Source organism: Myotis lucifugus, unplaced genomic scaffold, assembly GCF_000147115.1.
Source record: "Myotis lucifugus unplaced genomic scaffold, Myoluc2.0 scaffold_133, whole genome shotgun sequence".
In the NCBI taxonomy this organism is placed as follows: Eukaryota; Metazoa; Chordata; class Mammalia; order Chiroptera; family Vespertilionidae; genus Myotis; species Myotis lucifugus.
The window spans coordinates 2063221-2086551 of NW_005871181.1; the positions used below are offsets into that span (position 1 = coordinate 2063221).

The 23331-nt window shown below is 41.3% G+C and overlaps 1 protein-coding gene across 1 annotated transcript in view; it reads left to right on the forward strand.

The window, feature by feature from the left end:
* The window catches only part of USH2A (usherin), a 295540-nt gene that overhangs the window by 39075 nt on the left and 233134 nt on the right, over positions 1-23331 (forward strand). Inside the window, exons 9-10 of the mRNA XM_006094330.1 lie at positions 11349-11544; positions 14485-14615. Of these exons, the coding sequence (XP_006094392.1) occupies positions 11349-11544; positions 14485-14615 (327 nt within the window). The remainder of the gene's footprint in view (positions 1-11348; positions 11545-14484; positions 14616-23331) is intronic.

Below are 23331 nucleotides of genomic sequence, written 5' to 3' on the forward strand. Positions count from 1 at the left end.
TGTGTGTCGGAAGGATTAATACTGTTAAAATGTTCTCACTACCTAAAGCAATATACAGATTCAATGCAATCTCTATTAAATACCAGTTACATTCTTCTCAGAACAAGGACACTTACTCCTAAAATTACTATGACCCTCCATCTACCAAAAACCCAGTAGTCAAAGAGAAAGAACAAAGTGGGAGGTATCACACGCCCATATTTCAGAGTAAACTACAAAGCTACAGTATTCAAAATAGTCTGGTATTGGCATAAAAACAGATACACGTAGATCAATGGAATAAAATGGAGAGCCCTCAATTATATGGTCAATTAATCTATGATAATAAAGGCAAAGATATACAATGGGATAAAGAAGAGTCTGGAATAATGGTGTTGGAAAAACTGGACAGATGAATGCGAAACTAGGAAAAAAAGAAGAAATTGGGCCACTGTCTTTCCCCACATACAAAAACAAACTAAAAATGGGTTAAGGACTTACATGTAAGACCTGATACCATAAAACTTCTATAAGAAAACATAGGCAGTAGACACTTGACATCCATCAGAGAAATGCAAATAAAAACTATTATGAGATATCACTTCACACCTGTCAGAGTAGCTATCATCAAAAAATCAAATAGCAAATGCTGATAAGGATGTGGAGAAAAGGGAATTTTCACACACTCTTGGTAAGATTGTAAATTGGTTCAGCCACTATGGAAAAGAGTATAGAGATTCCTCAAAAACTTTAAAATAAAGCTGTCATAAGACATAGAAGCAATTCTACTTCTGGATATATATCCAAAGAAAACAAATACGCTAATTTGCAAAGCTATATGCATCCCTATGTTCATTGCAGCATTATTTACAATAGCCAAGATGTGGAAGCAACCTAGATTTCAATTGATAAATAAATGGAAATAAATGGATGAAGAAGATGTGAGATATATCACATATCAGGAACATATCTATGTTAAGTGTTCATCCAAGATGGATGGAGGTGGCTGCATTACAATGTGTCTTTATAGTCTCACGTGAGGACTGATCATTTGCTAGCTTCATTCAACAAATACTCATGAAATGCCTTCTCTGTGTACAGCCATAACATCCTGATTACAGATGTAACTATTTGAAAATATTGAAGGACTTCGATTTGTGAAAATCAAAAAAGATTCCCTGGAAGACATGAATTACTGTAAAACATGGAGATGACTGTGGTGCAAACATATTATGCATGCCCATAATTTGTAGTTAACAGATAATATAAATATCATTGACACTTTAAATATTAAAAGAAAAATTTAAATATAGCTACACTCACGAATGGATTTTTAAAATTCATTAATGGAGTACTCAAGTCGAACACTAGGTACAATTTCCAGTATAAAATAGTGTTATGGGTATTCAGGTGAAGATGGCTTGTAGGTAAACACTGTGTTCACCTCCTCCTCCAGCCACATCAAAATTACAGCTAAATTATAGAATACTCCTTATTAAGAACAACCTGAAGACCAGCTGAAGAGAAGTCCTATGACCCAGGATATAGAAAAGAAGTCATGTGGAGACTGGCAGGAGGGTGAAGATGTAGAACAGGCAGGTCCCACCCCCATGGTGTGGTGATTAAGAATCAGGAGGGATAACCCAGTTATAGGGTCTCGCCTTAGGAGCGAGGAGTCTCAGCCCCACACAGGTCCACAGCCTGGGACACCAGTGCCGGGAGCAGGAGTCCCCATCTCATCTGGCTGTGACAACCAGTGGAGATTGTATCTGAGTGAGATGGGGGGCTGCTGGAGACTTAGGACCTCCTTTCGAGGGGCCCAAGTGTGACTCACTTGCTCACAGACTCACCTGTGAGCCCTAGTGCAGAGGCAGCAGCTCCAAAAGCACCTTGCACTTGTGGGAGGAGCTACATTGACAGGCTTCAAGGCGAGGGCTGAGGAGCCGGGGTCAGGGCAGTTCTCTCCTCCGATGGAAGCACTGGCAGGTGCTTCCAAAACGAGTAAGATCCCAGCGCCCATCACACACATGGTCCCATCTCATTCAATATCTAAACATAGATGGTCTGTCAGGAGCCCCATGCTGAAAAGTACATAGATTATCAGTTCTATCGATACTAGAGGCCCAGTGCATGAATTCGTGCACGGGTGGGGTCCCTAAGCCTGGCCAGCGATCAGGGCCAATCAGGTCTGGGCTAATCAGGGCCCTGCCGGCCAGAGGAAGGGACAGGGCGCAGGAGGTTGGCCACTGGCCCTGAGGAGGAAGCCAGTCCTCAGCTCCCCTGGGAAAGGGGCTGCGTCTGCCAACACTCACCCCCAGTTTCCTATCTCAGTCTGGGGCCTGAAGGCCCTGGCAGGGTTGGGAGAGGAGGTGACCGTCGCCGAACCGGGCACGGAAGGAACAGACACCAACTCCGCTGGCTGGCCAGCAGCGGAAGGTTGGATGTGGGAGTGCACTGACCACCAGAGGGCAGCTCCTGCTTTGAGCGTCTGCCCCCTGGTGGTCAGTGTGTATCATAGCAACCAGTCAGACAGTCAGACACTTAGCATATTAGCCTTTTATAAATATAGAGACAATGTGTGAAACTGAAGTTGTCCAAATAATTCTGCTCACAGTCTCTTTTCCCAAATGTAGACTTTTTTCACGGTATTAAAATTTGTTTTATTGGGTATTTTTCCAGTCCTCCACTGTACAGCAGGGATGGGCAAGGTACAGCCAGTGCGCGGACCATAGAAGGCCCGCAAAATCACTTGGTCTGGCCCTGCCAAGGCATTAGAGGTGAGTTAATTAAATGTTTGGTCAAATATAGCAGGCTAATTTTTAAGTTGATAGTTTTCTGTGGCCTGCGAATGGTGTAGTAAATATCCAAATGGCCCTTGGCAGAAAAAAAAAGGTTCCCCACCCCCACTGTGGAGGTTCAGATAAGGCATTGTGTGCATTAGAAAGGTCCTAAAAGTAGCCACCACATATTATAGTTGAAAGGCAGACAGGCTATGTATGGTCATTGCATTGCCACCAATATCTGGTCAGCATTGCCCAATAGTATTAGTAGTTATTTAATTTATACTCTTCATTTCAGCACCTAGAGAGCAGGTTGAGTACATATTTTCTGCAGACACTTTAATCATAAGAGAATGTCTCGCCAGAGGAAAGATAATTACTGAGAAAGGGATATGTTATTGAAGGATAAATACAGGAGCATTTTCTGTCTTCTCAATGGTGAAGCCTGGTAATTGTTTTGCATTTGCTAATTGAGATTACATGGCAACCCATAGGTAAAAATCTGCAGGAAAATATTGCACTTACCTTTAAATCTTTAATGTTACTGTTCAGTTAAATGCCAGACACATGAAGGTACAGGCCTGTAACATGTCATAAATGTAAACAGTCTATTAGGTCATTCATTCATGCATTCATCAAATGTATATTGATCACCTATCGTGTGCAAAGCACTGAGTAATTTTCTGTCTAGATTCTCTTTGCTGTTGGAAGTTTTACTTCCACCTCCCTCCCCACCGCACACACAATCTATCATTGATAATAAATCATCAAATTTGTCTTACGATGCCTTTGCGATTGGAACAGTTGAGCCACATAGGGAAACTTCTATTGGGAAAAAAATAGTTCCATGAGTACTGTGAAGTGTTTATGTTTATAAAGATGATTTTGTCCACCTAGAACACAAAAGAAATGACACTACAGTGGCATCATTTGAATAACAATCGAACTGCTACATCCAAAGGAAAGGGGAAGCTTGCGAATAGAGCCTAAGGACAATATTATTATTGTTAGAGATTTAGGTTCTTACAATTTCCAACACACTGGTCTGGCCGCCACTGATGAGAAAGGAGCAATTTGCAGACTTTCAGAAGATCTCTAATTCATTTAGGCCACTGGGGAATAGTTGAACAAATTACCTCTTTTAGCTCAGCAAGTAGTGCTATAGCGGTCTCTGAAAAGTAAGCATTTTATAGTCTCCCACTTTGAAACCGATTGCTTTCCTCTCCTCTCCACAGAGGCAGGGGCTGCCTACTTGTCTCTGAATGTTCCAGCAGGGGAGGGGAGGGGAGGGGGTGAATTCCACATTCCAGGGCTCTCAGGTCAACACCTCCCTTCCTGAGATGTTTTTACCCCTGAGCCAGTATAGCAGCAAGGTGGTTAGGAGTGACGGCTTTCTCTGTAAATTGAGTGCCTACTATGTGTTAGGGCTGCTTCTAGGCAGTGGGTCTCCCGCAGTGAATAGCAAATGCACATGGCTATCCTTATTCATTTTTACACTCTAGTTTATAATATTTGACATTCTAGTGGGTGACTTTAGAAAATTTTTCAGTTTCTTTTCCTGAGTTTTCTCATCTGTCAGATGGAGGTAGTAGCAACTCCTACATCATAGATTATTGGAAAGATTTAGTTAGGCCAATAAGTAGGAAGCACACAGACCTGAAACCATATATTTTAGGTATTCATATGGCATGGATAGCACTGCTGTAGAGACATCTATGGGCATTTTTCTGTTAAGGGCAGAAAGAGAAATAATTTTCTTGCATTTTTGTTTCTTTGCTTGAGTCTAATAAGGACAACAGATAAGTAAATGAACCATTAAATATTCTATGTAACTTTCAGTGACTTAAACACAGTATAGGTGATTGGTTAAAGAAGATGTGGTACATGCATACAATGGAATACTACTCAGCCATAAGAAGGGATGAAATACTTCCTTCCCAACAACATGGATGGGCCTTGGGAATATTATGCTAAGCGAAATAAGTCAGACAGAAAAAGTAAAAAAACGTATGGTTTCACTCATATGTGGGATATAAAACTGACAGCAAGAAATGAACAAACAAGACAAACAGAATCTCATAGACACAGACCACAGTGTGGTGGTTACCACAGGGAAAGGGGGTGGAGAGGATAGTAAAGCTTAAGTGGGGGGGGGTCTAAATATACGATGATGGAAATTGTGCTTGGATGGTAAACACAATGCGATATACGACGATGTGTCTGAGATTCCACAGTCTGTTCCATGCTTCTATGTCTCTGGCATTAGCTGCTTTAAAGTTTCCAGATAAACTCTTTAAAATGAATATTTAAAATAGTTTAATCCATTTTTTTAAGTTGTTCAAAACTGGATTGTTCATTTTTTAATTTATGTGTGATGAAGACAAATTGTTTTTGATGACTCATGGTCCTCATTATACACTTGACCTTTCAGAGGGCATTGAGTCTGTTGCTTCCTTGAGTCTGTTGAGCTCCTAGGTGAGTAGCTTGTAGGAAGATCTCCCCCTTACCCCCACCTTCCCAGGGACTTCATGTGTCTGGCCAAGAGAACGTTTTCCTATCCTTTCTTTCAAAGATACATCATGGACATTCGAGATCGCTGGATACCTGACTGAATAGATGAGGCACCGCTATACATTTCTTTAAATTTTTTAGATGTAAGTTGGCACTTTCTCTGTAAGTTTGAAGGTATTAAGAAATAACGGATCAAGATAGAAACCCCTGGATTATCTTCGCTAGATTGTGTTTGCTCGTCTGCAAGAGTAACAAAGGAATAGTGTATTACAGTTTAATAATTCAGAAAAGAGAAATCACCTGGTGTACTGTTAGACAATAATGTAATAAAATAAATTTCATCAGTGTCTTCTAGATTCTATAATTTTCCTTCCTGAATACGTCCAAGTATTTGGCTGCAACTTAGTGCAGTGGATTAGCCGCCGTTAAAAAGCTATCGTAGTGATAGCAGTAATGAATCAGTGATAAAGTCTTCAACCCTGATATAGCTATGATCTAATCCTGTAATTTGAGCATCCAGAGACATATAGGGGCGGGGGAGGGGGTCCAGTTAGTACAGAAAAAACTGAAACATAATTGAAAGTGACAAATGATTAATTGGACATTGGGAAAACATTAAGTAGAAAACCGTCTGGTTCATAAATAGCATAAATATAAGGTACGTATATTTCTAGATTTTAGCTGAAACTTTAAAATCATTGGTAGAGTAGGGAAAATTGTGAGAATTTGAAAAGTATTTGTCGTGTTTATCATTTTAAAAAATCATAATTTACCCAAAACTTACTTATATGTCCTTCATTTTGTCATGGTTCTTCTTGTATTATCTAAAAGGAGTTGTAAAAAAAACACACTTATGAGACCAAAAACATATTTCATTATTTTTTGGAGGAACAATCATAAATTACCTTTCTAATATAGTCAGATGGATGAGATTTAAAAAAATTATTGAATTTATTGGTGTGACATTGATTAATAAGATTATATAGGTTTCAGGTGTACAATTCTATAACACCTCATCTGTATATTGTATTGTGTGCTCACCACCCCAAGTTAAATCTCCTTATGTCACCATTTATCCCTGCTTTACCCGCTCTACCTGTCCCCCCCCCTCCCCTCTTATAATCATCATACTGTTGTCTGTGTCTATGAACATTTTTTTGGCTTAATTCCTTCACCTTTTTCACCCAGCCCCCCAACCCCTCCCCTCTGACAACTGTCAGTCTGTGCTCTGTGTCTATGATTCTGTTTGTATTTTGTTTGTTAGTTTATTTTGTTCATTAGATTCACATATAAGTGAGATCATATGATACTTGTCTTTCTCTGATTGGTTGATTTTATTTGTGACAGCATGGATGGACCTAAAGAGTATTATGCTAACTTTCATTAATTTTATAATCAAAGAATAGACTACTAAGTATTCCTTCTCTTTTATAGTCTTTGTAAACTACGCAAAATGATAATAACCTAGTATCATCCTTTAGATCAAAAGCACTGTGTCATTTAATTCTATATGTTTTAAGTCAAATTTTATAACAAATGTAGTCTGTCATTCCTCAGAATCCTTGCTTGTATATATAAACATAAGAAAATGTTTCATCTTTTAAAAATCATATTCTGTTTAATGGTAATTCATAAGCCCTCTTCCTACATTTTGCCCCCAAAGAGAGCCATTTTCTCTGTAGTATCTTACTACATATGTATATAATTTAAAACAAACGTTTTAATTTTCTTAGTTTTCTTAGGGAAATGCTACATGCACATGATGAAAATGATGTATAGATTTCTCATAACTGTCCATGCAATTGCATTTCATTTGCCCTCAATTTTTAATACATTAGTAATAAATGCGTACTGCAGAAAAAATAAAGTTATAAAAAGTAAAAGTCATCTGTAACTCCACCACCCATAGATAATCTCAGCAAATACTCTTTAGTTTATATCCTTTAGATCTTTTATTATTGTTATTCTAAGTAAACCTGTATCATCTGTCTCTATCTTCTTAAAGTTGTAGCTCTGTATCCATATCCATAGATGAATCTGCCTTTGTCTGGAAAACAGGATTATACTCTACATATCAATATAACATGGTTTTTAAATTCAAATTACATTATGGCTATCTTTCTACATTTATATTTACACTAGAGGTCCGGTGCACAGATTTGTGCTCTGATGGGGTCCCTCGGGCTGGCCTGTGCCCTCTCACAATCCGGGACCCCTCCGTGGATGTTGGGCTGAAACCGGCAGTCCAACATCCCCCGAGGGATGTAGTAGTGTGCAAAGTGTCAGATGGCCGGGGGAAGAGCCCGAGCCCAGGCCAGGCACCGCTCCCATTCATCCGGGCCCCACTGTGCCTGCTGCCGCCTCTGCTCAGGAAGCTCACTGAGTGGTGCTCCCCCTGTGGGAGCACACTGACCACCAGGGAGTAGCTCCTGTGTTGAGCATCTGCCCCCTGGTGGTCAGTGTGTGTCATAGTGACTGGTTGACTGGTCATTTGGTTGCTTAGGCTTTTACATATATAGATATGATTGTATGATATTCATTTGACGATATGGCATTTTCAAACCATTCCCTGTGGGTCATGTAACTTGTATTCTTTTTCTCACTGTTATAAAAAAAATCTTATATGTCAACAAACTAGATAAACTTAGTAGAAATAGATCTTTTGGGAACACACAGCTAATCAACTCTTTGGCTGGGATAGGTACCCCTCTTCTCCACTCGCACATAACACTCTATTAATACCTAGACCTTGATCCTATCACTTTGTACTGAAATAATTAATTTACTTACATGTATCTTCCATAAAATGCAAGTTATTGACTTGTATGCTTTCTGTGTCATCCACACGGTAGGAGCTTAATAGACAATTGCTATACTGTTAACTGAAAATTCACATGATGTCATTAATATTCAAAAAAAATCATTCTTGAGGAAATGTAAAGAGGGGGTACAAAGGGAATAATTAATAAACATTAATGTTTATGTAAAGATTTCATAATTGGCTGTTATTCTATGATTTGCATAAAGCACTTTCAAATGTAAAATGAAACTCAATTTCTAAAAGGAAGATGGAGCAATCATTAGAATAGTATCAACTCTGGGTCTTAGACCAGAAAGATTTTTAAGTGAAGGAATTGACCTCTTTAAGCTTTCTCTCACCAGTCATCATTTGTATATCAAATTTATTTTATATAATCAAAAGTTAGAGATTAGGTGTGGGCTTAAAGTCAGACATCTTAGTTCAATTACTGGTGCTGCCACTATCTGTGGAAAGTAACATGGAATGTATATTTTCTATGTGCTGGGCATTGTAGTGAGCATTTTAAATGGATTATTTTATTGAATCCCTTAGGCTTTGGGTCATAGTATCCCAATCCTAATTTATCTTCCTTGATATGCTATCCCTACATTCTTATATAATAAATTCTGTCCTATTAAATCTTACTTTTCTCATTTATAACATGGGGGTAATAATACCTGACTCACAGGGTTGTTGTAAAGACCAAGCATTTGGCAGAGTGTCACATGGTAAGCCCTCAGTAAACATTGTCTACTACTTGATTATTAGATTAGCAACTGGGGAATAAAGAGGGTAATTAATATGGTCAACATCATTAACCAGCGAGTCCTTATGTCCACTTCTGTGAAACTCAGTTTCTTCACCTCTAAAATAAAAACACTTAATTCAATATCTTAATGATTTTTTTACTCATAATATTTCAATAGTGACCAACATAAAATCTGGAGCATATTCTGCATTCAAAATCCGGAAGTTACAAGACTGGGGAGGGAAAAGGAGGAGGGAGAAAGGGGTCAAAATCCAATAGAGGTGTTGGTCTCCAGTTCCAGTGACACCAGCAGTTTACAAGACTGCCCCCATGCAATAGATTATTTATAACTATTCATAGCAGATTCTGTGATGTAACTGTACAGGTCCATGATTTGATTTAGAGGACATAGCCCATAAAGTGGAGCAAGGAGCAATTTATGATCCACGTTCATTTCTGGTTAATTTTCGTCATCTGTAGCGACAACGGCAGAGGTGGCCTTATCACATACTTCCTTCCCAGGAGCCATCAGATATCATTAGGGTCTGATTATCGCTCGGAAGTCCCAACTGTGGGGAGACCTGTTCCAATTGGACAAATGGAAGAAGAGATGCAAACTCACTTTCTGACTTCCTGGCTTTGGAGGAGAGAAATGAGCTCATTAAATTCTCTTTCCCGGGTGAATTAGCCACGCAATTAATCTCACTCCTGATTTTTTAAAACTCTATTCATCCCATCACAAACTTGGGCCAAATGCAAAATTTTGCTTCAAGACGATGCCCAAGGCCCGTTTTTTCCCTTCATTTCAAAGTATTCTTCCCATGACCTTGCTCACCCTGTGATGGTGTTTTTATTATTCAGGTTGCACTTTCTCGAATAAAAGTGGGTGGCAGTGGTGACATGGAAGCTGCGGTCCTGTCACCCTGATTACAGATGCAGTTTGTCTTCTCCAGAGCAACTGCTGGCTGTCTGAGCCTGGGACGCTGCCTACCCGAGCTAGTGGAGCAAATCCAGCAAAAGCTTCCCTGTGCTGTTTGTATGAAGACAGTATTATTTTTGCTTTAATGCTCGTGATCTAAAAAGTAAAGTCTCATTTAAGACTTTATCCTGATTGTGAACCTAAAAGCCATTGTCAGAAAGTCATGGTAAATCAGACTGCACTAAGTACTATAGCAACGTTCCAAAGACAAAATCCCGACTTCTTCAGTGTCTAGAACAGCCGTGGGCAAACTATGGCCCGTGGGCCGGATCCAGCCCGTTTGAAATGAATAAAACTAAAAAAAAAAAAAGACCGTACCCTTTTATGTAATGATGTTTACTTTGAATTTATATTATTCACACAAACACTCCATCCATGCTTTTGTTCCGGCCCTCCGGTCCAGTTTAAGAACCCATTGTGGCTCTCGAGTCAAAAAGTTTGCCCACCCCTGGTCTAGAATCAAAGAGGAATTTGCCACTGACTTAATGGGGTGGTTTGGGCACTACCAAGCAGTTGTTACTCAAAAAGGCTAGCCTGGCCCGGCTGGTGTGGCTCCATGGTTGAGCATGGAGGTGTATGAACCTAGAGATGATGGTTCAGTTCCTGGTCAGGACACATGCCCAGGCTTTGGGCTCAACCCCCACTAGGGGGCGTGCAGGAGGAAGCCAGCCAGTGATTTTTCTCTCATCACTGTTGTTTCCATCTCTCTCTCCCTCTCCCTTCCTCTCTGAAATAAATTTTTAAAAAAGGCTAGCCTTCCTTTTGTGAACAATTAAAACCTCTACTTCCATTGTCCATCTGTTCTTGCATGCTATCTGCTCCATCCATTAGAGCCCTTTGCATATTAATCATAGTTATTTTAAATTCCTGGTCTGACAATTTCAACATCCCCCTCATCCCCCCAATACCGGATTTTGATGGTGGCTCTGTTTCTTCCTATTGTATTATTTTTGCTTTTGGTATGCCTCGTGATTTTTTATTTTTTTATGGATAGCTGGACATGATGTGTGGGTAAGGAACCGTTGTAAGCAGCCCTTGGTAATGTGGCTTCTACTGGCGAGTCTGCTCCTGTCCCCGGGACTGTCTGTCTTCGCCCGTCCGCCTCTCCAGTCTCAGAGGAGCTGTTTGTTCCGTGCCCTCCCCTTAGGGATCCAAGAACAGTTGTTGACATTTTGTCTGTTTAACGTTTCAATTGCTAGGATGGACTGGCGGCTTCTAGGCTCTTCACCTGTGGGAACAGACACTGCAAGTCAAGCTTTTAATGTTCTGACCCAAAAAATGTAACGGCCACGGAACAGTCACCACTTTTCACATTGGTTATGAAGATCGCTTTGCATGATTTCAGTCCGCACGGCCGCCTTCACACTGCCATGCCTGTCACAGGCTCATCTCTGATTTATAAAGCATTTTTCAAAATGTAACAGTTGCTGGCTTTTAACTCTTTGATATTAGCTTATTCCGTCTAGTAAAAGTGCCTGATATGTAAATAAAAAACAAAACAATCTCAGTTGTATATGTACTTACTGTTCTGATGTGACTTTATGGTCCTAGTGCGATCGCTGCCTGCCTCTGTACAACGACAAGCCTTTCCGCCCAGGAGACCAAGTCCACGCCTTCAGTTGTAAGCCCTGTCAGTGCCACGGCCATTCCCGAAGCTGCCACTACGACATCTCAGAGGACCCCTTTCCGTCCGAGCACCACAGAGGGGGCGGCGGAGTCTGTGATGATTGTGAGCACAACACCACAGGTAACTAGCAAATGACTGTCCCCACTAAGGCCGAGTTGGCCTATGAGGCCCATGTTACTTTAAGTTATGTTATTGCTTTCTTGTTTAAGAAAGTGCTCTCCTGCTGTTAACGTTTGAAAACCAAAGCTGGTTTACCAGATCTTCATAATGGCAACTTATGAAGTAGTTTTCAGAAATAGTAATCTAATCTTTGACTATATCTATTCAGGAAAAGCCCCCCCCCCACCCCACCACCACATTTGATTAAAGTATGAATATATTTTGGATAACTCAGGACTGATTAGTTTGAATATGTACTTATCTTCTTTAAATAAGTTTTCTTGTGTGACCCTGATCTCCAACTATGTATGAATTCTCAGGTGGAGATGTTTACATGAATTTAGATTTGGCATGGACTCTGGGAACCTGGGAATGCTCTTTGTAAATGCTAATTAAATGCAGAGGTGATTATCAAAGTCTTGTTCTAAAACCATTCAGCATTTTGAAGGGCTAGTATATTAAAAGCAGAAGTAGGCAATCTCTGACTTTGTAAAATGTAACTGGTCTTATGGGCTTGAAAGAGTGCTATTCTGAAGTCGTAATGAATTTATTAGATAATTATGGATGGCCTAAAATGTCACACAAGAACTTGGCTAGGCGCTGGGAATATAAAGATGAACAAGATAAAGAATGTCCTGTCTTTGTGTGTATTAGTACATAGTGGGAAAGGCTCACCATTGAAGGAACAGTTACAAAGTGGTCTAATGCAGCAGTCGCCAACCTTTCGGACCTCACGGACCACCAGTGGTCTGCAGACCACCGGTTGGCGACTGCTGGTCTAATGAGTGCCAAGGTAGGGGAAGTTCAGTAGGAGTTGTCCAGGTGAAGGAATGAGAGGAAGGGGGGTTGAGATCGAACAAAGTTTCTAATAGAAAAACAGTCATGTAATGTCCTAGAGGAGAGGAGCATGGAGACCCTTGAAGACCTGATAGATGGGAAATGGCTGATTGTAAGAAGAGGCGCTAGGAAGGGAGTCAGGGGCCAGATTTTAGAGGGCTCTACACATCATGACAGATTTTGGTTTCTATCCTAAGGTCAATGAGGTGTCCTTAAGGGGTTTACACAGGAAAGGAACGTGGTAAGTTTTGTGTTTTTAAAAGACCTATGCGGTCATAATGTGGAGAGTGGATTGGGCAGGATCAGGTGTGGTTTGGGAAGACCAGGTAGCCGGTGCTGCAGTTTGTCCCAGTGAGGAGCATGCTGGAGTGGATGGAGGTGGTGTGGATGGAGACAATTCAGGAAGGAAAGTGGCAGCACTTTCCAAGCAAGGCCTAGGGAAGGAAGGAGCGTCAAGACTCTTGCCTCACATTCCAGTGTGAGCAACAGGGTCAACATTGATGTCAGCCATTGAGACAGGAAACACAGGTGGATCAGGCTTGGGGAGAGGGTGGCAGTTCTCATTTGGACATGCTCACTGCGTGTCTCCGAGAGGAATTCTGTTGAGGGCAGTGGGGCTCAGTTCTGAAGCTGCTTCCCTAAGGACCGCCCTCTGTGGTGCCTCAGAAAAGATCCCTATCATCAGCACACTTCAGTGGCACCTTATGTGTAGGGCTGTTTGTTCATGTATGTCCATTCCTGTCATCATTCAGTTAAGACTCCTCTTACCCTCATGGCTACAGGAAAGCTCTGTGAGGAAGGTGTGATGTGTGTTTTGCTCATGACTACTCCTTCCTCAGCACTCAGCACAGAGTTTGGCACATGGGAATCACCCAATGAATATTCATTAAATGGCAAATACAGGAGATATTTCTAGATTGGAGATAGAAATTTGAGAGTCATCAGCATATGTAAATGGAAATAATCTAGAAATACTATGAAACCATTTAATGTTTAATTAGTCCACAGCCAGTGTCCATCAGAATGTGGATTTTCACTTGATTATTTCCTTAGTTTTCTAATATTGGGCCAATTTGGACAATATTTAAGGAGAATACATGTTTAAAGGGGAAGTTGATTGCCTTGAGTTCTATTTTGGTGGTTCTGTATTGTACTTACATTTACTTTAGAGTTGACCTGTAGATTAGATTTGTTTTTCTTTTATAAGGGGAAACTTCTGATTAGTAAATTGTAAGCTATAGGAATTACCTGATATTTCTAAAATGTCAGACTATTCTGATATTTAAAATGAAATTTGTTTGCTATGTCTAAATATAATAAACTAGAGGCCCTGTACACGAAAATCTTGCACAGGTAGGATCCCTAGCCTTGGCCTGCAATTGGGGCTGGCCAGGGCCTTCCTTCATTCCGCACCGCCCCCTGGTGGTAAGCAAACGTCATAGTGAGCAATCGACCTCCCGGTTGAACTCCTAAGGGAACACTTTGCATATAAGCCTTTTATATTTATAGATTTCTATTGATATTTGCAATGGAAAATAATGGCCATAAGCTCTAATAGAAGCATTTGCTTTTAATTATGTTAACTATAGAATAATGAATGATATTATAGTAAGAATAGTCTCCTATTTGACAAGATTTAGTTCTGGAAAATATTTCTAATACTCCGTACATAGTTGCTTCTAACTGGACAGCTATCCTCTCCCACACAGACAGAAATTTCTCATATTTGATTGAGGTCAAGTGCCTAGCCCTGGAAATAAAGAAAAGTTTGAAGTTTAGAAAGAAACTCTTTCAAAACGCCTGGGCCCTTCCAAAGGCCAGCTTTTTAGAGGTGTGGCATTTTATAGCAGATGGGAGTTTAATGAAGTAAAGCACAGTTTGTAGCAGGTTCATTGTTTCATATGCTCCGGATCACTAAATTGGCAGGTAGAGATGAAAGGTGCATTAAAATGGACGTCCCGAAAATTATAGAATTCCCTCCAAGGAATACAGTCTTTAATTCTGAATTATGCAGCTGATTTTAATGAACTGGAAGTCATAACGCATCACCTCTCCCTGCCGCAGGACGGAACTGTGAGCTGTGCAAGGAGCACTTTTTCCGACCAGTTGGGGCGGATCCTTCAGCCACGGATGGGTGCCAGCCCTGTGAGTGTGATGCAGCCGGCACCCGAAACGGTAGCCTCCTGTGTGATCAGGTGAGTTCTCAGTATGGAAGTAAAGGATTGCTCCCTTTCAAAAGCTAATTTGGCCCTGGCTGGGGTAGCTCAATGAATAGAGCATTGTCCTGATATGCCAATGCTGTAGGTTCAGTCCCTGGTCCGGGCACATACAAGAGTCAACCAGTGAGTGCATCAGTAAGTGGAACAGCAAGTCAATGTTCCTCTCTCCCTTCCTCTCCCTCTAAAAAGCAATCAATAAAAAGCTAATATGGGACATCATCTTCTCATAGAATCTAGGACTGTATTTCTCAGGATGTCCTGTGTGTGTTTGTATCTAAATGAAATGGCCGCTTTAGGAGCGCTGCTGTGCAACTGTGAATGCGGACATGAACTGTCAGACTGCCTGGAGGTCCTTTGCAGAGAAGAAAGGCTCATTTTATTTTTACTTTTACAGATGTCAAAACAAATTGGAAACTAGGGGATTCAGAGTAAACTGGAAAGTAAATTGAGTATATGTCTGGGAATTATTGGACAGTTAATGTTAATAAATGATGTTAACAAAAACAAAAACAAGTTTCCTCCCCAATTCCAAAGAAGACAGTCTAACAAAGGTCATGTACACCCAGGTCCAAATGGTCATTATGATAGTTGTGCTTGTGAATTTTATATTCCAAGCTTCTCTCTATCTTAACAGCACAGTGCATTTTTACAATTTTATGCACTTTTATTACAATATCGCAAAAATTATTTTCTGACCTACATGAGCTCAGATTTTAACTCACCTGGGTCAATATGTCCTACCTCAACCTAAAGAATGGGATAAAATATTTGCAAAGCATATATCCAGTGAGACTTGTCTCCAGCATATATAAAGAACCTTTACAACTCAATAATAAAAAGGCAATGCAATTAAAAATGGCTAAAGGATCTAAATAGATAATTCTCCAAGGAAGATACACAAATGGCAATAAGCACATGAAAAGATATCCAGCATTATTAGTCTTCAGAGAAATGCAAATTAAAACCGCAATGAGATACCACTTCACACTCACTGGCATGGCTGTTGTTAAAAGGATAGATAATGACACGCATTAATGAGTCTGTGGAGGTCATTGGTGTTCCCATAGACTGCTGGGGGCACGTAACACGCACATCCACTTTTACAGACAGAAAACAGTCTGGCGTTCCTCAACATATTAAATACAGAGTTACCATATGACCCAGCACTATCACTTCTGGGTATATATGCAAATAAAATGAAAACATAAATTGTCACACAATCTTACTTGTGAACATTCATAACTCCTTTATCTATAATAGTCAAAATGTTGAATAACCCAGTGTCAATTGATGAGTGGATAAATAAAATGTAGCATATTCACTCAATGGAATATTATTCAACAGTAAGGAGAAAGGAAATAATAACATTTTAACATGTCCTTTGGTCCCAGGAGTGGGGTAGGGAGAGAAGAGAGAGAGCTTTTTTTTATTACATGCCTCTGTATGTCCATATTTTCCATGTGCAAAAACCTAGTTTAAAAATGCAGAAAACAGCCCTAACCGGTTTGGCTCAGTGGATAGAGCGTTGGCCTGCGGACTGAAAGGTCCCAGGTTTGATTCCGGTCAAGGGCATGTACCTTGGTTGCGGGCACATCCCCAGTGGGGAGTGTGCAGGAGGCAGCTGATCAATGTTTCTCTCTCATCGATGTTTCTGACTCTCTATCCCTCTTCCTTCCTCTCTGTAAAAATCAATGAAATATATTGAAAAAAAGGAAAAAAATGCAGAAAACAAAAGACATACTTGGAAGTGTTAACATTTTTTCTTTTAGAAGCTTTTTTTTTACCTTTTTCTATTTCTGATTGCTTTTTTGATCATTTTTATAGCAGAAATAAATAGAACTTTCATGAAATCTGATATGTAGCCAGAGAGAGCTACATACAGGATTCCAAATGCAGATACAATGGCAGAGCTGTTCATGAATTTAATGCCTCCACGTTCATCTCTAAGTCCATTCACATTTTACCTTAATGGTTATTCTCTCATTCTCCAAGTATGGACACAAAGTCTGTATGATACAAAAAAGTTATTATGACAGGTGAAAATATCATGTCAAGCCCACCTTGCCTAAATAATATTTTCTAAAAACATTTATTGTTGTTTTCAGTGGGACAACAGAATCCATACTAAAAAAATTTGCCAATGGTGTCAGAATTCTAAACTGTAAAATTGAACTCAAGGACATTTTCTAAATTCATTCAGTCGCAATCCTTAATAATATTAGGGAGCATACAGGAATATTAGGCAGTTGTTCAAGTCTCATTTTGCTGTAATAACTCAGGAACCCAGCCAGCCCCAAATGGCCCGGGCGACCGTGTCGTGCGCTCTGGGTTCTGGAAGGGAGCTTCCCTTTGGCAGTTGCCATTTGACACTCAATCCAATCTCATAAGATCCGGCGTGTCTGCCTTATTCTTCCATTAGAGGTGCTGTAATTTTTCCTCCTGTGGATGCCAAGATCTTGAGACGGGCATGAAGTAATGCTCTGAGTCACCACCACCTAAAAATACCAATACCAAAGTCAAGACACATAGCACAGTAATCATATTATATTAATAGGAGAGTAGAAAAGGGAGAAGAGTCATTATTTTTATTGAGGAGTCCTTCATCCCTAGGGCTGCCATGGATGAGTTTTAGGACATCCGTGTACACCTTTAATGCTTTTTACTGTTGACACTATTACAGATGTCCCTCATCCCACCCACTATGCCTCCTCCACCCAGCCTTCCCTCCCACCCCCCAGGCCTTCACTACACTATTGTCTGTGTCCATGGGCTAAGCATATATGTTCTTTGGTTAACCTGTATGTTATGTAGGAGTGTTTCCATTTGTTTGTTTGTTTATTTATGTGTCTTAGAGGGGAAGGCTTTTAGTACCTTCATCAGACCCAAAAGGTATACATGAGCCAAAAAATATCAAAATTCACAACCCTGGGAAAATAAGTCCATTTGTCGTAAGAACAGCCTAGGCTGTTAGTACAGATTCCTAATAATGTGAGTTTGTCAGGATGTCACTGCGCTCTGTTCTCATTTCCTTTGAACTCGGTGCGAGAGTTATTTGACCTCTTTCCTGAGTCTTTTCCTAATCGGGTGTGACTTACATCCACGAGAACCAGACAGAGCCCAGGCCTGGGTGGCGTCTTAGGAAAGTGTTCCAGGGAACCCTGAGAAGGGTCTTTGAACTCCTCTAGTCCATAGATGAAGATCCCAGTCAGCTCTGACCCAAGGTGGGAGTCCCCTGTCCGGCTCCAGCCTGGCCCTTCACTGACCCTGCCCTTCATATGGTAGCTGGTTCCCCATGGTGGACCTGCTGTGGCCACCTGCCAGATGATGCTGGTGAGGCGAGGAGACTGCATGAGGCCTGACTCTGTGGAAGGCATTCAAGAAATGCTGTTTGGGTGCTTTCCTGTTTGGGGTTTTCTCCACGCCCTCCCCTCCCCCACCTTCTTCCTCTCTTACTTTGCTGTAGTCCTACATCTAGCCAAGGAAACCATGAGGGTTAAGTCTCAGCAGTTCAAGACATAGGCAGTCAGCCAGAAGGCGGTGCTTCTCCAGCTCTGAATGTGCATGTGAATATCTCAGATATCTTTCTTCTTTTGAGAGATTGGTGAGGTTCTTTACTGAGATTGTGGCATCAAACATGGGAGTTAGGACTTACACACTACATACTTTATTCAGAAGAATATAGGCAAGTGTATAAAAAATACCATTTTGAACAATAATACTTATAGACAGCTCAAAGGCTTACCATGTAGTATTCCATGGAGTTCCCCAAACAGTCCTACTAGGAAGGTATCATAATTATCCCCATTTTGTGGATGGAGAAATAGAGGTACCAAGAGAATAAGTAACGTCATCCTCTGCCAGATGTCTTTTAAAAGGCAGATTCTGATTGTGCAAGTCTGGAGTAGGGACGGAGATTCTCCATTTGTAAGAGCTTTCAGGTGATGCCTTGCTGCTGGTCTATGGACCACTCTTTAACATGGAAGTTCCTGGAACACTGTGTATCAAAGATGTGCGGGTAAAAGAAGCTGGGTTGCGTGTGTGTGGGCGGGGGGGAGGGAGGGGTAGTTGAGAGCCGGTCCCTTATGCACACATGTGTACACCTGGTCCAAGTGGGCTCACTCTGTTCTGTCCTCTGAATCCCAACTTAAAATCAAACCTTTTCTAAGTTTTCCACACCATCGAGCCTCTGTTAAATCATAGCTGAATTGTTCACTAAATTAGAGGATCTAATCTAAGCCACTTTCTTAAAAAAATGGAAAGAAAAAACAATGAGGGGATCTGAAAGTTGGCTGAAAACGGGAAATATATATATAGTTGTAATTACATGAAAGAAAGAAGGATGGTTGATTGCAGTGCTCAATAAGACATCAATAGACTGCTGCAACAGAGCCGGAACCGAGAGAAAGGATTAGGAGACATTAAAAAATAGATTAATAAGGCAGGAGGCCTGCACTGGAAATGAATTAGGTGAAATGGAAAGGCATCAACGAAGGAAACGTTTCCCGGTCTGACCCATGGAAGATGGAATAATAAGGAATAAGGACCCGACTTATGGAAATTGATTGTTCTGCCACAGTGATAATTTTCCAGAAAACAAGTTAGAAAACGAGGCAGAATACACTTTCTCTGCATAATGTCCTATCTCCGGCAGTTCATCAATGCTTTTTCATCTGCTCAAAACTAAGTCTTTGTCATTAATTACTACAACGTGTCCAAAAGTCACCGTGTGAATTTTCCAGAAAATATATTGCCTTACCTTTTGTGTTACCCAAATACTATCGTGTACAAATAGATGTAATGCGCAAGTTTCTATAGCCTATGAGGAGCTTGCCCCTCAATCATGTGATATATGGATATTGCCTGTGAGCATTAGGGTGGCGAAGGATCTGAAAGGTGGGGAGTTTATAGCTTAAAGAAAGCCTAAAGGCCTGGCTGGTTTGGCTCAGTGGATAGAGTGTCAGCCTGTGGACGGGGGTCCTGGGTTTGATTCCGGTCAGGGGCTCATGCCTGGGTTGCGGGCTCCATCCCCAGTGGGAGGTGTGCAGGAGGCAGCTGATCAATGGTTCTCTCTCATCATTGATGTTTCTATCTCCCTCTCCCTTCCTTTCTGAAATCAATAAAAACATATTTAAAATAAAAAAGAAAGACTGGAAGATTTGGGCATAAGTCATGTGGTCTCATTCAGAGACTTCAGGAGAGATGAGTAGTGACATTTCTCTTGCAGCTGGTAAGCTGATGGAGAGGCCCAGCTACAAAGGATAAGAACAAAGGTGCTGGGGTGTAAATTGGAAAAGAAGGGGAGAATGGGTCTGAGCTTGATAGGAAGGTTCACACTGAACAGTTATCCAAGGGGGATGAGGTGGCTCCCCCTAGGTCACCCCACCTTAATGGGGTGGAGCAGAAATTCAAAGCCCGAGGGCAACTTAAGGTTCGGGACCCTGGGGCTTCCGTAAAGGCAGCTCCACAGCCCGTTGCTAAACTGGCTGTTTATGCCCACTGCTCAGAGGTAGAAAGGCACATACCCATTTGATTTGGGAGCATTATGCCAGGTCTGATTATAAATACTTAGGAAATAACAGTGTGCATATCATCGGGTGTCCACATCATTTCTCGAAAGCGATATAACTGTCAAATGAAGAGTCGGGTGATGTCGAGGCATTCCTGTGGCTCCCTGGGCACTTAATACATGCCAGGCTTTCAGCTCATTATCTCACACACAAGCTAACCAGTGTGTCAAGGTACGTTTTAAAAGCCTGATTCATTTATTTTCCTTATCATCTCAGATGGACGTCTTCCTCTCTCCAGGTTTGGAATTTATATTTTCACTGGTCCAGTAGACTAACTCTGTAGTGAGCAGCCATTCTACTGTGTAAGTTCACAGCGACCTGACAGTTTTACCCAAATAAAACAAAACCAATATCGTTAAACCGAAAGAGTTAACTCTCCTAAAAGCATATTTCTACACAACATTAACTACAGACATGGAAAATTCATTTATTCATGTTAGAAATATTTTTAAAACGCCGTTGTGAGATCCTTCATTTTGATAAAGTCCTACCATCATCTTGTTAATAAGCACTGTATTAATTTTGCAGCAAATTACAATAAGACCGTGCACTGTATGGCTGTGCCATTCAGCTGACATTTATGAAATGCTCTAATTTAACATGGTGACATCTATTACATGCATCTTTTACAAGTTAGAGATAATAATCTCTGAGCGAAATAGACCTAAACCAGCCAAAAAAAAAAAGGAGGGGAGATGATGCAATATGAAATCATTCCCCTTTGAGAAGTAGCACTATAATTATTATAACCGCTGCTGGGAACGGCGCGTGTGGGGAACCTCTTTATACTCCTTCCGTCTTGACCACTCACAAGACTGAGAAAAAAATGTGTTCCGTCCCTACCGTCGTTTTGTTTGAGCATGCCTCAGGATGTTGCCCTTTGCACACCCCTTGGAGATGATGGTGGGCAAGCTCCGCCAGCCATTTCTGGGAAACGCCTTTCGAAAGGGGCGGGGGACTGTACAATCACGCCGGCCTGACGAATGGCAGGCATTGTAGAACGGCAAAGAAAAGGCATCTTGGTTTCCCACCCAGTAGCAGCCTTTCTTCTCCGATGAATGTTTTCGACACCTGAGCAAGATGATAAACAGCCGTATCACAAAAACGCTTAAATGGAAACAAGTATGGTGATGTACGTCATTCACCGGGCGTTCTGCAATGCCTGGCATTTATATGTGGCAGAAACCACTGCAGATCCATTTATTTATTTTGCAAGCGGAATGAGCACCTTGCAAAGGTAGCCTGTTACATTAATGTGGACTTTTCTTCTCTGGAGAGGCAGAAGCTTAAAGAATGAAATCATTGTACGTATCCCAAATATACATAGTAATTCTCAGGGTCTACATCCTAGGGCTGAGCAGGCTCCTGGCAGGGAGGATACACTGTAGATGGATGATAGGTAGATGATGTGGTTGGATTGACAGGCAGATGATAGGCAGGCCTGTCTATACTTTTCCTTAGAAGCACCAATGATGCTGCAAGTGAATAAGTATTTTATTCGTGCTCTTTTTAAAAACAGTTAATTTCTAGAATTTTCCTTCAGATGCTCAGTAGGAGAAATTCTCCACTATTGACTCACTTCACAAGCTTTCTGTTTCTCGGATGCTCAGTGCTGGGTAAGGATGGCAGTGCAGGTGGAAGTGGTGGGAGCTGGGAGGTATCGCTCAGGTAAAGTGACCTTACAACTCAGGGTGCACGCCGTGCCATTGGACGTGATGTAGCATTTGTGGAGTGACACCGCAAATGACTCTCAACAGAGAAGAATAGGAGTCTAAGCATTTCTATGGGAGAGAAATCTGGAGTCACCTCTGTGAAAGAAAAGAATATTCTCAAGAATCTACTCATCGATTAGAAGATATTAGAAGATATTTTTGGCCCTCGTTTGTATCTCTTTTCTGCTCAAACAAAACCCTTCAAATCAAATTCAGTTTCCAGGGTAGGTTTCCTGTTCTTAATCTTCTGAGTTCAAGTTCTGACTTTGTTTGGCATCATCACTGTCACCTCATTGGCTCTTAGTGAGTTCTGGGGGAAGATGTAATCTATGGACCATCAGATGGTTTCTACCACCTGCCAGATGAGTGCTTAGGAAGGCACGTGGTTCTGCTCTTTTTCAAATGTTGCTTTAAATTACTTACAGTTTGGTGTCTGTTACATAGAGAACCTCTGTGTTCACCTATTTACTAGTATTGACCTTTAAATCATGCCTCATATTTTTTAAACACAGAAGCGGTGTTCTCACACATACACACACACACAATGATCCTGTATGGATTATTCGATGTCTTGATTTCACCCTGAAAGAATTCCATCTCTTAATGTGGAGGGTAGTTAAGAAAGCTGACTCGAATGATCACTGCAGAATCCTACTCTTTGCTCTTGCCACTGATGTCCCCGCCAGCCTCATTGTTTCAGTCGTTACACAGTTGACTGTGCGAACCCACCATGGCCGCATGCCTGGGACGGTAGACTTTTTCAGGATGGTCGGAAATGGCGAGGCCCTGAGTGTGATCACAAGGTGATCTATAGCCACCGCTAGCCAGCGTCAGTGCTATTCACAGAAAGTCAGTAAGCAGTAACTGGACTGAGTGGCTGATTCTTCCATCTGCATCCAGCGTCCCACAGAGATAGACCACCGCCTCGACCTTCCTGGGGACGAGCGCTTGTCCCCTTGCTGTCCGATTAGTAGTTTACACCAAACAGAGTGAACGTAGCGTGGTGGTTATGAACATGGATTTGGAAGTTATGCCACTTACAGCTGTCTGGCCCCGAGTAAGTAACATGATCTTTCTAAGGTTTGGTTTCCTCTTCAGTGAAGTGAGGAGTCGGGCATTTCATAAATGGTAACGTGACTAAAACTGCTGCTGCTGTGGAGCTTACATTGTAATGTGGCTTCTTCCTTCATTCTTGTCCCTGTTTTCAAGTTGGAATTGTGCACGAATGTCTGATGAATCCCCGTTGGCTGTTCTAGTCTATAATGAAATGAGAAAACACCTCCGAACTGGACTGCACACTCTTTTTTTATGTATGTTCATTCTCAAATGAGCAGCCCAAAGAAGAACAAATACAGTTTTACCTGGCAGTACTCTAAAGCAGGGATCCTCAAACTACGACCCGTGGGCCACATG